General features: G+C 36.9%; 1 protein-coding gene and 1 non-coding gene across 2 annotated transcripts in view; one reads left to right on the top strand and one right to left on the bottom strand.

The window, feature by feature from the left end:
• Elp5 (Elongator complex protein 5) overlaps nt 1-15,379 on the bottom strand; it is a 46,348-nt gene extending 30,969 nt beyond the window's left edge. Inside the window, exons 1-3 of the mRNA XM_090387769.1 lie at nt 15,274-15,379; nt 11,500-11,560; nt 4,969-5,046 (exon numbers count right to left, since the gene is read on the bottom strand). Of these exons, the coding sequence (XP_090243895.1) occupies nt 4,969-5,046; nt 11,500-11,560; nt 15,274-15,334 (200 nt within the window). The 5' untranslated portion in view covers nt 15,335-15,379. The remainder of the gene's footprint in view (nt 1-4,968; nt 5,047-11,499; nt 11,561-15,273) is intronic.
• Nucleotides 15,380-15,898: 519 nt separating this feature from the next.
• On the top strand, nt 15,899-15,971 carry TRNAA-AGC (transfer RNA alanine (anticodon AGC)). The gene has a single exon. It is a non-coding gene; the product is annotated as a tRNA-Ala (tRNA).
• The last annotated feature ends 2,122 nt before the right edge of the window (nt 15,972-18,093 follow it).

The raw sequence follows: 18,093 nt of genomic DNA on the forward strand, positions 1-18,093 counted from the left end.
TCATGCAGTATGATTGATGATTTTTGAGGTTATGATGAATGTTGTGGCGAGATCCAATATTCCTTACATTTCGAGGGTACAGCTCTAAAACGGTGTTCGCAGGCCAGCCGCTAGATAGTACACCGGACCAAACCTATTGGTAACTCTCTAGGAGGCTTCCGGATCAGCTAGTGTATAATCTTGCTACCTCTACTCTGCCAGATAGTGACTGGAGGGAGTCCGAGTAGTGTGTATGCGGGGAGCATTGTCGAGGCCACGTTATGTCAAGGATCCGGGTATATTCTTACCACATGTACAACATATCCAAAAATTTCATTACTTCATACAGCATGTCCCACCCACTTTTTCTTACTATTGAATACACCATGAATTGTCAAAATAATAGAGCAAGCTTATCTGCGAAAAGATCTAAACCTCCCAAGGACTTCCTAATTCATTTCACAAATATACGTGGTCTCAATTCCAATCTCAACGATGTACATTTCCACTTGCAGTCTTCCAAACCCCATGTACTTTTTCTGACTGAATCTCAGTTATCAGTTGATTCAACTACTGCTCATCTCAAATGTCCAAATTATTTGCTGTATGATTCCTTTTGCCTCAAAGGTGGTTGATTTTTTGATTTGGTAGTTGTTGGCGCATCGGCTTCTGTGGCCATATTGCACCTCCCAAGGTTTTTGCAGTACTTTGATCCAAGCCCGAGGCGGGAATCGAACCCGCGACCTTTGGGTTGCCGGGCAGGTACTTTACCCACTCGGCTAGCCCGGTCGGCGCCTCAAAGGTGGTACTTGTGCATATGTCCGTTCTGATATTCCCTGTCAGAGACTTGGCAATTTGGAATCTCCTCTCTTTGATCTTCTCTGGCTTAAAATCTCTCTACCTCATTGTGTCAAATTCATCTGTTGTCTCTACCATTCTCCCAACTCCACTAATCACTTGGAGCTCTTTGACTTCCTCTCTTTGCAACTTGACTTTCTCCAGTCCAACTTTCCTAACAGTGAGGTAATTTTCCTTGGTGATTTTAACGTTCACAACTCCAGCTGGTTTCCGTTTTCTAGTTACACCGACCCAGCTGGTCGAGATGCTGAGGCTTTTGCAATTACTAATGACCTAGCACAGATTGTTCATTTACCTACAAGAATACCAGACAATCCTAATCATACAGCCAATACACTTGATCTTTTTCTCACAAACAACCCTTCTAAGTACAAGGTCGAAGTGAGAGGTCCTTTAGGCACTTCAGATCACAACTTGGTGATTGTCTCTTCTCCAATGGAACGTTTATCTCATGGCTATTCCCAACCTCATATTGTTTGGCATTACAAGAATGCAAAATGGGATGACCTGCGAGACTTCTTTTCTTCTTTTCCTTGGTCTGATTACTGTTTCAAAACTTCTGATGTCAACGTTTGCTCAGATCGTGTCAGTGAAATTATTCTTGCAGGAATGGAATCCTTTATCCCACACTCCACTTTAAAATCTCGTCCTTTATCTAAACCTTGGTTCTCCAACAAATGTGCTAAAGCTGTCCAAGAGAAGAATGTTGCATATCGTAATTGGCTTGTTTCTAATTCTTCAGTTTCATTTTCTGCCTACACCAAAGCTCGCAACAATTGTAAAGCAGTTATTAATCAGTCCAAACTAGAGTTTGAACAGGCTAAGAGTAGAAAACTTGCTTCTTGCCCTAATGGTAGCCGAGCATTCTGGTCTCTTGCCAAAGCTATTGGCCGCAACTTTTGCCCATCTCTGCTCCCACCTCTGTCCAAACCAGATGGTTCTGTTATCACTTCAGCCAAGGATAAAGCTGACCTGCTAGCATCCCATTTTTCTTCCAGCTCATGTATTAATGATCTTGGTAAAACACCTCCCACCATTCCTAACACGCTCCATTCAATGCCTTCTGTGGTCTTCCGTCAAAAGGATATCAGAAGGATTTTGATGAATCTTGATGCTAAGAAAGTTCCAGGTCCTGATGGTATTTCTCCACTTGTTCTCAAAACCTGTGCTCCTGAACTTACTCCTATTCTTTGCCGCCTTTTTTCACTTTCTTATTCCAAAGGTGTTTTTCCTTCTGCTTGGAAATTTGCTCATATCCAGCCAGTCCCTAAAAAGGGTGACAAATCCCTCCCATCCAATTATCGTCCCATTGCAATTACTTCTACTCTTTCTAAAGTAATGGAGAAATCAATTAACCAGCAACTATTAAACTACCTAGAAACCTTCCGTCTGATCAACGATCGCCAGTATGGATTCCATCAGTGTCGATCCACTGGTGATATTCTGGCTTGTGTTACCCATTTATGGACTAATTCAATGGAAAGGTTCGGTGAAACACAAGTAGTTGCTCTTGACATCTCAAAGGCTTTTGATCATGTTTGGCATAAAGGTCTTCTAAACAAGCTTCCATCTTATGGTTTGCCAACTGTTTTTAGTAATTGGTTATCCAGTTTTCTCTCTGATCGCTCACTGAGGGTGATGGTAGATGGCTCTATGTCTTCTAACTTCTCCACTAATGCTGGTGTCCCCCAAGGTTCAGTTCTTTTCCCCACTCTTTTCCTCTTGTATATCAATGACCTTCTTCCATTGACTGGAAATCCTATCCATAGTTTTGCCGATGATAGCACATTGCATTCAACTTTCCATTTTGAGAAACCTTGTCCTGCTCAATCAGCTTCAAGTTCTCGAAAATCTGCTGCCAATTCCTTAAATGCCGATCTTCAGGTAATTCTCCAGTGGGGCAAAGACAACTTAGTTGATTTCAACCCTTCTAAAACTTAGTCTTGTCTTATATCTCGCAAAAAGGATTCTTCTGCTCCTATGCTTATCTTTAGTGACACTCCGATTTCTAGGCAAAATGATATATCTCTTTTGGGGATTACCCTGACTTCTAATTTCTCTTGGCACAAGCACATTACAAATATTGCTTCCTCTGCATCTAAAAAACTTGGTTTTCTCTTTCGCTCTCGGAGTTACTTTTCTTCCAAACAGCTGCTCACTCTGTATAAATCGCAAATCCACCCTGCCATGGAATATTGTTCCCACATCTGGGGTGGTGCCCCCAAAACCTCTCTCAGGCTTCTTGATTCCATTCAGAAGAGGGCAGTTAGGTTAATTAATGACTCATCTCTAACAGAGTCTCTGCACTCGCTGTCTCATAGACGTACTGTTTCTGCTGCATGCCTCTTCTACAGATACTTCCATGGGCACTGTTCTTCTGAAGTGGCTTCTATAATTCCCGCACTCTCTTTCAAAACAGTCCGAACACGTGCCGCCACCAGCCAACATCCATTTACTGTCCAGCTTCAAACCCACAGAACCGACTTTTCATCTTCCTCATTTATTCATTCAACTGCCGTTTTCTGGAACAACCTTCCTTCATACGTATTTCCTGAAAATTACAATCTACAGAAGTTCAAGTCCAATGTCAACAAATATCTTCTTTTGTCTTTTCAACCTCCAACCCAAGCACGGTACTAAGTACTATAGGTTCTAATACCTCTCGTGTTTGGGGTTCTCATAAAAAAAAAAAAAAAAAAAAAAAAAAAACACATAGATTTTTGTCTTTATAAAAATTTACTCTGTAACTGAATATATGAATATAATGCACTTGACACACAGTAGTCTTGTTCTCCTCCAGGAAGTAGATGTTTTTAATTAGCATTTCATGAATTTTTTTAAATAAAACTACAGCTGAGGGGAGGAACTGGAAATTTACAGTAATTAGCTTGTGACAAGTTCTGTTGTTTACAAAAGTTTACTCTGTAACTGAATGTGTTAAAGTAAGTACAGCAGTTAATTCCCCCTCTTGGAGGTAGTATGATGTGTGATATGTATTTACTTTTTCCAGTTTCCAGTATGAAACTGGTGGTTCATCAAACACACTATTTTTTTCATATTTGTTTTGGGGGACATAATCCTACCTGCAATATATCTGAAATTGCAATATTTCAAAGCTACACTGTATTTAAGGCTTGAATAAATGAATGGAAGTAACTTTTTTCTTTTGCTGGTGATGTAACTTAAAGGACATATACTTAAATTGAGGCAAGATACTTGTAGCCTGGATAATAAAATTCTTTTAACCAAAGACAATCCCAATTTCTGTCCAGAAGTTGTGACTACCTCTTACATCAATGTTCTTGACAAATCTCTTCCTACCATTTTTTCTGTGACAGTATAGTCTGGGATTCTGTTCCCATTGCAAACTGAAGGCATTCTCTATATAATTTTTTTCTCACAGAAACTCTACGTATAGTGTAGGGGTTTTCATTCCATATACACAGGTAAATCAGACTATAATGTGTGCAATTTACAGACATACGACACTGTAGCTTTAATTGTCATGGGATTTACCTTAAATGACCCAAAAAAATGAAAAAAGAAATCTATCAATAATCAGTGATGATTCGGTGCTCATTGGTCACTCCCTAAACATGGCAAGAGATTGCTCTTTCTCTTCAAATTTTAAGCTAATGTTGAAAACACCACATGGCTTTCAGTTCTTTTACCACCATTTTTCCTTCTATATATTAATGATCCTCTTCCATTGAGTGAAAAGCTTAGTCACTGTTTTTTTTTTTTCTGATAGCAGTACTCTCCATCCTTCTTTAAGGTTTCAAAAAGAAGTTGTAGTTTTTAATGCACAAAATCAAAACTGGAATATCCTTTACCCACTTTTTAAATACTCATATCCTGTCTATTCTCAACTGGTGGTGGTTACAGGGGGGGAGGACAGAACTTATAAAATTCCAAATCATCTTGAATATTACACCTCATATAAATCCCAAATTTCAGGATGGTACACCTTAAATCAAACTAAAAGCTAACTCTGTACAAAGGAGAATATTTACAATAATCAACAACTCCCTCTTTTACTGATTCATTCCATTTTATATCTGACATTCATTCAAATCTTAAAAAATGCATATTCATATATGCTTTGTTTGGGAATTACAAACCTAAACATACTTTGCATTTGATGTCAGTTCTTCACTGAGTTCATCTGGGCTGGTTTCATAGCACAGCAAGTGGATTGTAGTTTGGTTCCTGTAAAAATTAGCACATTTCAGTTTTCCTTAAATACACTTAAATGTTCATAACACATTTATTAGGATTATAACTTAATCAGAGAAGTTTTGCTTTTTTATTGACTTAAATTGGCATATTAATTTATTTTTTAGAGTTGCTTTATATTCCTAGTAACAATACTTTAGTTTAATTTGAATTTAGATAGAGATTTTGTAGGTTATTACTTAGTATCGGTTGGGGTATCAAATCCACGTGTTGAACAGGTTTTGCAGCTCCCGTGAACGCAAAGTTTTTAATTATACTTAGCCACTTTATTGACTTAATTGTTAGATTAAATTATTTCTATAAGTAGCTTATAGACCTAGTCAAGCTCTGTGGTTTATTTTGAATTTAGATAGTGCGATTTGGAAAGTAAATAATACCTCGTGTCGATAGATTAACCATTCGTAACTTGCTGCCATTGTTATACGATACAACGTGTGAACTGAACTAGACAGCGTAAGATTTAACGGAAAACTAGATAGCGAGTATAGTAGTATCAATTAATCAGTAAAATTTATTAATCTTATTAAATTTCATTGTCAATTGAATTGTACTTTAACTAAATAAATATAGCGACCTAGTTTTTACAAACGTAACATCATAAATTAATACATATAAGTTGACAGGAGATAAGAAAGTCATATAATGTAACTCGGAGATAACATTTGATACCGAAATACATATATATATATATAGTGTTATAACTGCATTGGGATATAAATTTAGGGTTATATTTTGTACTGGAATTTTATTGAACTTGAATAGAAATCATGACTCAGACCAGAGCAGCAAAGCAAAAGGTTCAAACTAATGGAAGTGCTGTGGCTCAGAGGAGAACTGAGAGGCAGTTGCCCTCTGAATCACAGTCTATTGAAATGCACTGCTTGTTTGATGTTTGTGGAGCAATCAGGAATGAGACATGATATTGCCAAGGGAATGTCTTTGTGTGTGCGCGATGTAAGGAGTGCGAGGAAATCAGGCGCCAACTCAGCATTGTTATGGGCTTATATGAGAGCTTGAAGGACAGGATGGATGCCCTCGAAGGATTTAAATTGAGGGGCCCATCAAGCTCTCTGCTGCCCACATCAATGCGAGAGCTTGCACTTGAATATCAAGCAACACAGCGGCAAACCCCAAGGCAGAATGCGCTGGTCCAAAAGGAACTAGTTGATGTAGGTGACTCTATTGTCAGGGAAACGGGGAACATATTGTGCAAAAAGGATAGATGGAATAGGACCAGGGTATGTCTGCCAGGGACAAAGGTTGATGGCATTGTACAGCAGATATCATCTTTTAAGGGCACAAAGGGTGATGTTGTTGTACATGTTGGCAATAATGATATTAAGAGTAGGAGACTGGCGGAATTACTTAACAAGTACAAGTCAATGCTGAAAAAAAGCCGGGAGTTAGGGTTGAATTTGAAAGTGTCTGCAATTCTGCCCAGACACGATAGGAGGGAGTATATGATGAGAGCCTTGTCGATCAATTTGGCCCTGGAGAGATTGTGCAAGGCTCAAGGGGGTAGAATTTTTCTCAGCCTGGTCTGTGCTTATTAACAAGAGAGACTGCTTCTACAGGGATGGGATACACTTAATAGAAAGGGTGCAAGAATATTTGTTGATGCTATCGAGGCAGAGTTAGAAGGGACAGAAAACTGCTAGCTGGGGGGGATACACAGACTAATAGATTAACAGTAGCCGCCGGCAGAGGTAAAAGTGATTCTTGCACTACTTCTATTGAAATTCAATTGAGCAGCAGCCTGGAAAGCAAGGCAATGAGGATTTCCAGGACTGCTGAGAGTCATAGTGGAACAAGTAAATACATGGGCTGTGTTAGGGAAACTAAGAGTAGAAACAGGTGCATGTATACTTGCATGTACACCAATGCTAGGAGTATAGTTAATAAATTCAATGAGCTTAAAGTGCTAGTCAAGAGATCAAAGGCAGATATTGTTGGGATTTCCGAGACATGGTGTCATACAGACATAAGCAGTGCAGAACTGGAATTTGGGGAATACAATGTGTACAGAAAGGATAGACAGGACAGAAAGGGAGGAGGGGTTATGCTGTTAGTTAAGAAACATAAAATCTAAGGAAATGCATCCAATTGATGTTGGTGGACAATGCAATGTTGAGTCTGTTTGGTGTGACATAAGCACTGGGAAAGGAAAAATGAGAGGTGTGTGTTACAGGCCAAATGAATCTGATGAGTATAATGAGCAATTGTGCAGAGAAATAGAGTGGGCCAGTAAATCAGAGAGTCTTATAATGGGGGATTTTAATTTCCCAGAGATTGACTGGAATTTGTGGGTTGGTCACTCACACACTAGCAAGGCTTTTGTGGATTTATTGGATGATTGTTTTCTATAGCAGCATGTTCAGGAGGCAACTAGAGGGAGTAATACTCTTGATATCAGTAGTGATTCTTCATGAGGCAACTAGAGGGAGTAATACTCTTGATATCAGTAGTGATTCTTCATGCATCAAGAATCTGCAGATAAAGAAACCACTAGGTGGTAGTGATCACAGTGTGCTGAAGTGGGATTTACTCAAAGAGGTAACTACCATCAAGGGTAAAGGGAAGGGTTTTTGCTTTTGTAAAGGTGACTACGGTGGTCTGAGACAGTATTTAAATTCTATATGGTGGGACCAACTGATGATGTTACTAACAGCAAATTCAAAATGGGATGCATTCAAAGAATTAATCTTGGAAGCTACTAGGCTTTTCATACCAAAAAAAAAATATCGTTCAAGATTTAGGCCTAAATGGATGTCAGATGAACTAATTAGACATGTGACAGAGAAGCTAAATGCATGGGATACATATAAATTAACATGTGACACAGAAACCTATGATAGATATAAGCTGGTCTGTAACCAAGATACAAAGGAGGTTAGGTAGGCGAAAGCAGATTACGAAAAATCTTTCGCAATGCTATATAAGCTTGCTTTCTTGCATCATGTGCCCTTGCTAATGCTAATGCTAACAGGCAGAAAATTGAGTAGGAGTGCCACAAATAAAATAAGAAAAAAAATCAAAATATGACAGAATTCTAAAACTTTTTCAAAATAATTTTACTGTTAATTTCTTGATCATTATGGAAGAATTGGCATGGAAGCCAATGCCATGTAGGGTGATTAACACATGTGTACATACTTTGAATAACAATTAGAGCTTGTAATGCAACTACAAATAAGTATATTTTTTTGAATTTTATATTTTCTTGTGAAATATACAGAATGAAGATGCTGTAATAATGCTGTTTAAAAAAATAAAAAAAAAAAATTCATTAGAAGCTGTGCTGCTGCTGTTGTAGGGTTTTATGTGTGTCAGTGACTTAAGCCATATTGTGCTACTGCATATTATGTCTAGACAAGTGTGTGTTCACAGGCCAACTGGCATGTTGTATGGCTTGAAAAACCTGGAATAACTCAAAGGGATAAACTCTACTCTCTCCACCTGAGATCGGCTAACTACAGCCTTAACTGAAGAGAATTTCAGAAATTCTTTCAGACAGGAATCAAACCCTGATACCTCCAAACAAGTGAAAACCACTATGCTGTGACAGAGGACTCCATAAGAAATAAAGCTATGACCATATTATTCAACAGGCACAGTAAGCACTGTGCCTAAGGTCTACAAAAAAAAAGTGACCATTTTTTTTTCTTTGTTTGATAAAAATTGTAATGGCAATTTCTTCTTGAATAAATCTATGTATAGTAAGGATAGGCACTGTGTATGTACAAAGAGGCAGAGTCATGTCAGTGTCAATTTTTTTTCTCAAAAAGTGAGAGAAATGAACTTTGAAATTTTTTCATTGCAAATTGGCAATAACACCTTCATATGTTTTTCACACAATCTCATTCTTAACAAAGAATACTGCAATAGAAAACAAGTGCTGCTGTCCCATGGTTGATTGTTGAATTTTTTTTTTTTTTTATCAACTTTAGTTTCAAAAAACAATGCTCCCCTTCACAATTCATTCCTAAGGTGGTCAGTTACATCCAAGACCAGGTAATCAACACCAGCAACTATAGAAAATACATCGCAAAGGAGCCCAGAATGTCAGATGACACATGTCGACGATCCCATCTGGCCTCAGAAATGATCCAACACATCACAGCGGGGTGTAAGGTGATCACCCAGACTGAGTACACTAGTATTAGTAACTCATAGACACGATCAGGTAGCCAGGATAATACATCAGAAGCTAGCGAGGAAATACCAGTCAACCAAAGAAAGTGTATCATACTACAAGTACAAATCCCGGGCAGTACTAGAGACCCGAACCCACGAGCTGTACTGGGACCACGTCATAATAACGGATAAGACCATCCCGCACAACAGACCGGACATAACCATTGTGGACAAGATGGAAAAGGCTACCTACCTGATTGACATAGCAGTGCCGAACACTAGCAATGTCCAGAAAACCCATGAGGAAAAAATTAGGAAGTACATGAACCTGAGATATGAGGTCAAGGAGATGTGGTATATGCAAGAAGTATCGACCATCGGTATGGTACCAAAGACTCTACATAGCAGCCTAGCAGCAATAGATCTCCCAGAAAACACCTACAAGGAACTCCAGAAAGTTGCAATCCTGAACACCTGTAGGATAGTCAGAGATTTCTTCGACCAACAGTAACACCAGACATTACAACCACCCTGTGTACTTGGTAGTAGTACCCATCACGGAGTGGAATCCCCCAATCAGGGAGAAATAATATAAGAGCAACAACAATAATAATAATAATAATAACAACATCATTTATGAGCAAGTTATTGGCAGATGGTGCAAACAGTACCTTGTTGACAGAAAGCATACAATTAAGTTTTATGTTGATCATAAACCAAAAGATTGTTAAGACCTACAGTCCTCTAGTATCATGGATAGAAAGTGAGTTGTGAATTTCAGTAGACTGTAAATTTGAAGAAATATACACTGTATATATATTTATTGATAACTGTCATTCCATAAGAAGGAGTGAAATTAATCAAAAAATATATATACTGTATATTAGTCTGGGGAGTTTAGAGTTGAATTGTTAATGTGTTTGTCACACATTCTAACTATTAAGAGTGGCAAATTTACAAATATGGTGAAGAAGCAGTGTCCATAGAAAAACTGATTAATCTGGTTGCTGTGTTTTGGAATGGAATGAGGATTTTTAAAGAGATTGTGGGGAAAGTAGTCCATGGTATGACAAATTTTACATGTGTAGTGATTTAATAGCTACTCAGAAGAAGAATAATGATGGGAAGAAATCGTAAAATCTAGTTTTTAAGTATGCAATGGAAGTGACAGTTGAGATATATTTGCAATGAGAAAGGTTAGAGCTTAAGGCTATTCCAAATGAAGAAATATTCTCTTCCTTATGTGGGTGTTATTGAAGAAATATTCTCAGGTAAAACAGACATTTTGAGGGAGAAAAGTCAAGGTTGAGTTTGAGAGGACTAAAGTTATTGAATAGTGCCCCAGGGCATTTTTAAGATATTAAGGAAACCTGGAAGTGAGTGGATCTAGACACCAGCTCTCAGGGACAGCAAAATGACCAGTAGCAATGGAACCTTTTCATGCACTTGTAAAATGAACACAGTATTACTGGGGCCTTTTCATGTAGTAGGGAGGGCACCTTTTTTTTTTTTTTTTTTTGCATCAGGTCATATAAAAGACTCGACACAACCCAGTCCACCGCTCCTGCTGGAGAAGAGTGGATAAGGATCTGGTGGTGAACATTTTGGTAGTTTTACTTGCTTGTATGGTATGCAGTTTGTTAAACAAGAAAGAGGAATATAATGTGCTATAATCAGCAAAACTATGGCTAGGATTTTTTTGAGGACTCTAAGATTTCTGTCAGTATCAAGTGAAAACAGAAGACAGAATGATATTAATCATCACACACACAGGTTATCCAAGAGGCAGAAAACAGACCACAGGATGGCAAGTGGCTTAACAATCCCTTATGTACCAAACCCAGTCAAAGGCCTTACAAATGTGTAAAGCAATTAAGTCAAGGAATTCCAAATTTTTCTGGACATCCTTGGCAAATCCACAGAATCTGTCCATGCTTCAGCAATGTAAGCCAAAGATCTCTGTAAATCAACACTAATGAAATTCATACTGGTGATCACTAATCAAACTGAAGGTTTGAAGGTATTTAGAAACTAGCAAAGAAATTAATTTATGAGGCTTGTGGCACTTGATACTGGTAGGATACACTTAAATATGGGTAACACAAAAAATAAGAAAAAAAAATAATAATAAATTAAATTAAATTAATTTCAACCAAAAAAGGATTTTATCTTATAGATTATCCTGAACTGCACAATGCAATGTATAAAATTTCCCTTTCTAATTTAATCTGCAACTAATTTATATTATGGTACTTTAATTTTTATTATGGAACTATATTTGAAAACACTTGCCTGACTAAATGAGCTTTTAAAAAAGACATCAGAAATCCATATCCATTCTGGCTTAAATTATCTACAAAAAAAAATCATTAATATATTATCAAATAACAGTTATCATACAGAATAAATTCTCTTTTAATAGATGCATAAGGATTATAATTTGGCTCCACCATTTGGTGAGGCCAAAGATCAATAATATAATATTAATAAACTTTTAATTTTTTTTATGATATTTAGGGAACAGTTGATTAACTAATATGCTGGTAGCATATCATTCATTTCAGTTGTGAAAGGATGATATAAAGTAGGTGGCAATATGGCTAAGTAGACTAGGGAACAACCAAATCCATTGCTCCCACAGCATTACCAACAGGGCTCTTATCTGTAGCCAACGTTCAATTATATTATTAATAAGTTCTCTCCATTAATCTACTTTAAAATAAACAAGATGTAGAAAAGCCAACATAATCTTTGAAAGCTTTCTTAAGAGCTCTTAAAATAATTTCCTTCATTTTAAATGTAGTGTTATGTAAACTTTTCATATATTTTGCCATTCACATACATTTTTATATAGCTTAGTAGAATCAATATTGATAACACTGGACAACAAATTTTAAGCTTTTGGTTTTTTCCTCCAAAAATATGATACATCTCATGGATTTAATCAGCTAAATCCAAATTTAAGTCAAATATTGATATGTGCTATATTGTCAAATATTGCACATATCTATCCCGCAACCCTCCTTCCCCAATATGAATTTATGCCCCATACCCACAGGTGTAGCTTGAGCAAGAGGAAGGATTCTATTGGCATTGAGCTTACTCGATCCATTCAAACCTTAAAAACGTCAATCAGATCTCCTCACAGGTGCTTAGTTTCCAGGCACTGTAGTTTGCAGAGCTGAAGCATTTCCTGATGTAAAATGTCTAATGAAAATGAGTTAGACTTTATATGCCAACTCCCTAATTGGTTCTGTTAATTCATGTTGCTGTGTAAAAAGACCAATAACATGTTTGTGAAGTTATTATTATTTTTTTTTTGTTAGTTGTTGCCACATCAGTTTCTATGGCCATATTGCACCTCCCAAGGTTTTTGCATTTTCTACTCTGATCCAAGCCCGAGGTGGGATTCGAACCCGCAACCTTTGGGTTGCCAGGCAGGCACTTTACCCACCTGACTAGCCCAGTCAGCTGTTTGATACGTGCAAAGTCATGTTTACAGTTTCTGTTGTCATACTGTATTTTATTTATGTTGTGGGGAAGTTTTATTAACATTTGGAATTGTATTTGTACAGAGATTAACCCCAGGGGCTCACATCTGGTGAGTATGGACTTGGCACACCCAGGATCCTGAGCTAGATACCATCATTCTTCTCTTTCTTGGTGATTCCCTTCTACTTTTGTCTCTCTCTCTCTCTCTCTCTCTTTTAGGGTAACTTGGGAATTTTTTTTTGGCTGGTGCAGCATAAGCCTCAGGCTTCCTTGCACCATATAGCTATTAATAATAATAATAATAAAAAGAATCAGTACCATGAAGGGTCTTGAATTCTGGTCTTGCAGCAATTGCCTTATGAATAATGCATTTATTGTAAAGAACAAAATTTGGTACGTTTACATTATCACTGCTCTCTTAATATATATATATATATATATATTTGCTTCCTTGTACTTTAGTCTGCAAATTTTACTTGTGGCCAAGTGAACTAGACAATGTCTTATAAAAATGTCTATGAAACATAAATGCACAAGACTATCCTTACTGAAAAATTGAAAAGTGTTTATAAGTATAACAGTTTCCTATATGTAGCAATGGTATTCAACAGGTGGTAAATATACCCCAGGGATACATGAGATCCTTTCTGGGGGGGGGGGTATAGTGGCATATGAAATTGACTTTATTAAAAATCCATAAATTTTTAATATCTATTATGTTAAATTTATTTGTGTAATTCATGTGTTTGGGTTAATGTTCCAGTCTTCATTAGCATTAAATGTATTTAGGACCCCTAAATACATTTTTATAATATCCTTCCCTCACATGTCGGCGCCTCCGTAGCCAGGTGGGAAGGAGCAGCAGTACATAGCACACGCTTCTTGATTAGACCGAGGTTCGAGCCCGTCACCACCAAATACGGAGAATGCGGAAAGGTCAGGGAATGACCACCGCATATCCCGGAGCAATATGGCCTTAGTTGCTAATGCTCCTAAAAACCAAATAACAAACAAACCCTCACATGTCATGTCCTCAATTTAACAAAAACACTTCTTTGGCATCTGTGAGACACCATTTTTTTATTTAAAATATAAAACTTTTAATTTTTAGCTTTTTTACTGAATTGGAAATGATGATATATTAATTATGATTTGTTAAACCCAATTAAAAATATTGAATGAAAATAAGAGATAGCAATAATAATAATAATAACAAAGAAAGTTTTTATCATTTTTAGGATTTTCATGGTTACTGATCTCTCAGATTGAAACCCAGATGCAACATGAAGTCTGTATTTTAGCTGTTTGCATTTAGCCGGCAAAACCAAAACTCTGTGGCAAGATTAGACACCTGCCACCAATGTCTCACAGACACCACAAGGAAAATACCTAGAAGACAGATAGACAATTTTGCTTGATTGATGACTGTTAATGCCACACATAATAAAATCTCTTTAATTCATAGTATATCAAAATTAAAACAGAAAATACTGTATAACCAGTTGTTACTGTTGTTATTTGGTTTTTAGAAGCATTAGCAACTAAGGCCATATTGCTCCGGGGATATGTGATGGTCATCCCCTGACCTTTCCGCATCCTCTGTATTTGGTAGTCACAGGCTTGAACTCCGGTCTAATCAAGAAGTGTGTGCTACGCACCGCTGCTCCTGCATATAACCAGTTAAAGAGTAGCAGCAGGCAAAGGTACATGGGAGTAGTTGATTTCATTTACAAATTAAAAAAAAAAAAGAAAAATTTAAAATGTGGTGTCTGTAAAGCACCATACTAATAACAGAAGGATAAATAACGATTCACATTCCACAATTTCAAAGGAACTTGTTTTTTTTTGGCAGGGTTAGTGTTCTAAATCAGGGCTTTTCATACCTATTTTTTGGCCATAGAAGACTTTTGCATATCTGTCTTCTATGGAATCATTTTGTAAATCTAAATCTCTGCAGAACCCTATCTTAAACGGTAATAATGAAGATGGTAATGCATGTATAAAACAGAAATAAAAAACCAACGCTAAAAAATTAAGGGAACATTTGCAGAAACTCTGAGACCTTTTGTGCAGAGCCCAGGATTTTGTTGGAATACATCTGAAAACCTTCAATCACCGCTCGAGTGATTCGCAGAAACCCAACAATTAAACCTTTTATGTTTCGCGGTACCCAGTTCCACAAAATTCATATCTTATGTTTGTTTGTTATTTGGTTTTTACGAGCATTAGCAACTAAGGCCATATCTTATGATCTAAAATTTAAATCTATTGGTCTAAATATTTCTGAAATTCCAAAATTAACATGTAAAGACATATTAAATATAAAAATCTGTAACTGCCTTCGTACGTTATGCGAAGACTACAAAAACGGAGGTGAGTAAAAAAGCACAGAGATAAACACTGGTAGCTACAAACAGCATAACGCATTTTTGAGTAAACGGTGATTTAGTAGCAGATATTTTTTTTACAGATCTTGCTGTGACGGTGGCTATGTGATATTAGTGACCAAATAAACAGATGTGTGATTTTTTAATCATTCTACCATTATTTCATCTTTCAACAAAGACGTCATACCTTCAATTATTATTAGATTGGAAGTCTCCTTCGCACAATGTAGTTTTTCTAGCAAAAACATTCTGCCTAAGATTTTAAAATGCAATACGCAAACAAACCCTACATATATAAAAACTATATAACATTAAAACATTTTTATTCTTCACTTATATCTTATCGACAAGATGCTTCATTTATTATTTACTACTCTGTGTTGTAAGTCATACGAATACAGTAGTTGCCAGTAGCAGCTATTATTTCAGGCGGACTTATATCACAGTATCACTTATTTGTTTACTAATAAACAACGACAAAAAAAAAACTCGTGAAAATCAGTAAAATTAGAGAGCCTTTAAAATGATTTTTTTTTTTTTTTTTTCCCAATTTCATTACAATTTTCGAGTAAATGTAATTTCAATATCTTCAAAGCACGACGGCTACGAGCACAGAGTCTATGCACACTCTATGATTACGAGACTACTTCGAATGTCGTTTATAACGATTGCTTTTCTTATTCTTTTTTATTAAAATATAATAGGTATAAGAATAATTTTAAAATGAATAAGCTATGATAAATGGTTTCGTTACTGTTTTGTTTTATTAGATTTCTCTATTAAAGGAAAAAAGATAGACTGTTATAATCACTGGGGGCGTAGCTCAGATGGTAGAGCGCTCGCTTAGCATGCGAGAGGTACCGGGATCGATGCCCGGCGCCTCCAATTGTACTTTTTCTTTGTTTATACTTTTGTCTTCCACGAGTTCTTTTCTGTATTTCTCCAACTACACTTTTATTAAGAAATACTTTTATCTTCCACCAGTTCTTTTCTGTATTTCTCCAATCACACTTTTATTAAAAAATATATTTTTGTTTATACTTTTATCTTCCACCAGTCCTTTTCTGTATTTTTTTTTTATTATTCTATTTTTTTTAATTTTTTTTCATTTTAGCAAATAAATTTCTCTAGCCAATTATTTAGAACAAAATGAACGAGAGCAGGCACCTTGATCTATGAATCCCGAAATTTTTTTATGTGCCATTCTGTTTTTTATCTTAGAGAGACCATTTCTTCACTCAATTATTAAGAACAAAACAAATGAAAAGCGCCTTCATTTACAAAATGCTAATTTTAGCATCGTTTCTTCCTTTTTTATTAATGCACCAAAAAAAAAAAAAACGCAAGGAAAGTTATTATTATTATTATTATTGTTGTTGTTGCTCTTATATTATTTCTCCCTGATTGGGGGATTCCACTCCGTGACGGGTATTGCTACCAAGTACACAGGGTGGTTGTAATGTTTGGTGTTACTGTCGGTCAAGGAAATCTCTGACTATCCTACAGGTGTTCAGGATTGCGACTTTCTGGAGTTACTTGTAGGTGTTCTCTGGAGACCTATTGTTGCTATGTAGAGTCTTTGGTACCATACCGGTTGTTAACACGATTATTGGGATGGTTGATACTTATTGCACATGCCACATCTCCTTGATCTCATGTCTCACGTTCGTGTACTTCCTAATTTTTAACTCATGGGTTTTCTGGGCATTGCTAGTGTTCGGCACCGAACACTAGCTATTATTATTAGCCATATGGTGCAAGGAAGCCTGAAGCTTATGCTGCACCAACCAAAAAAATTCCCAAGTTACCTTGAGAGAGAGAGAGAGAGAGAGAGAGAGAGAGAGAGAGAGAGAGAGAGAGAGAGAGAGAGAGAGAGAGAGAGAGAGAGAGAAGAATGATGATATCCAGCTCAGGAACCTGGGTGTGCCATACTCACTAGATATGAGCTCCTGGGACAATATGGTTAAAAATAAAACGAATCTTATAAACAACAAAGTTAAAAGTTACCTTAAGGAGGGAAAGAGAGGAACACAGGATATGAAGTGAAGATATTAAGGTTGCTCTTAAGTAAGACTGCCTGCTGACTTCCTTACATCATTTTTGCCATTATACGCAATTAACAAATGAATGAGAGGAATCACATCGATGATGACTTGTAGAGCACTTCGATGCTGACACTCTATATTATTCAAATGAATATGAAAAATAACTTAAATGAATGCATTAGCATTAGTAGAGGCATGGGATGCAAGAAAGCAAGCTTATGCAGCATCAGCAAAAAACAAACAAAAAAACTCCCATGTCACCCCTTCATTTATTCCAATTGCCTATCCAGCTCAGCCTTAAATTTATTTAGGCTATCAACTTCCAGAACAAAATATGGAAGTCTATTCCACCAATAAACTACCCGCTGGCTAAAGGCAAATTTCCGCACATCTATTCTATAACTGTCTTTCCTCAATTTCAATTTATGCCCCCTCAAGTTCTTAATCTGAGCAAGAGGAAGAATTCCATCAGCATTCAGCTTTGCTCATCCCATTCAAGGTCTTATACACCTGAATCAGATCACCTCGCAGGTGCCTACTCTCCAGGCACTGCAATTTGCAGAACTTAAGCATTTCTTGGTAAGAGCACCCCTTTTTTCCCCTCACCAATCTTGTAACCCTTCTTTGTACTCGTTCTAGCAACTCTACATCCTTCCTAAAATGAGGTCTCCAGACCTGTACACAGTACTCTAGGTATGGCCTGACCATTGCCTTGTTATAACGGGATATAACAAGGCAAAGAAAGGGATGAGCTACAGGTACCCGATTCTTGGGGACATAGTGACGAGCAGTCAGATTGCTGTTTGTGAACACCGGCAACAACTGACTATGAAACTGATCACTTATTACACCATAACACCAACAGGACGTGCTACAGCGTTCAACAATGGCTTTAGGTTCATTGCGTTTACTACATCGTTACCACACGACAATCATCGGGTACCAAGCAGAAGCGGGATTCA

The sequence above is a fragment of the Mastigoproctus giganteus genome, chromosome 13 (assembly GCF_048544385.1).
Source record: "Mastigoproctus giganteus isolate SK-2022 chromosome 13, ASM4854438v1, whole genome shotgun sequence".
Taxonomy (NCBI): domain Eukaryota; kingdom Metazoa; phylum Arthropoda; class Arachnida; order Uropygi; family Thelyphonidae; genus Mastigoproctus; species Mastigoproctus giganteus.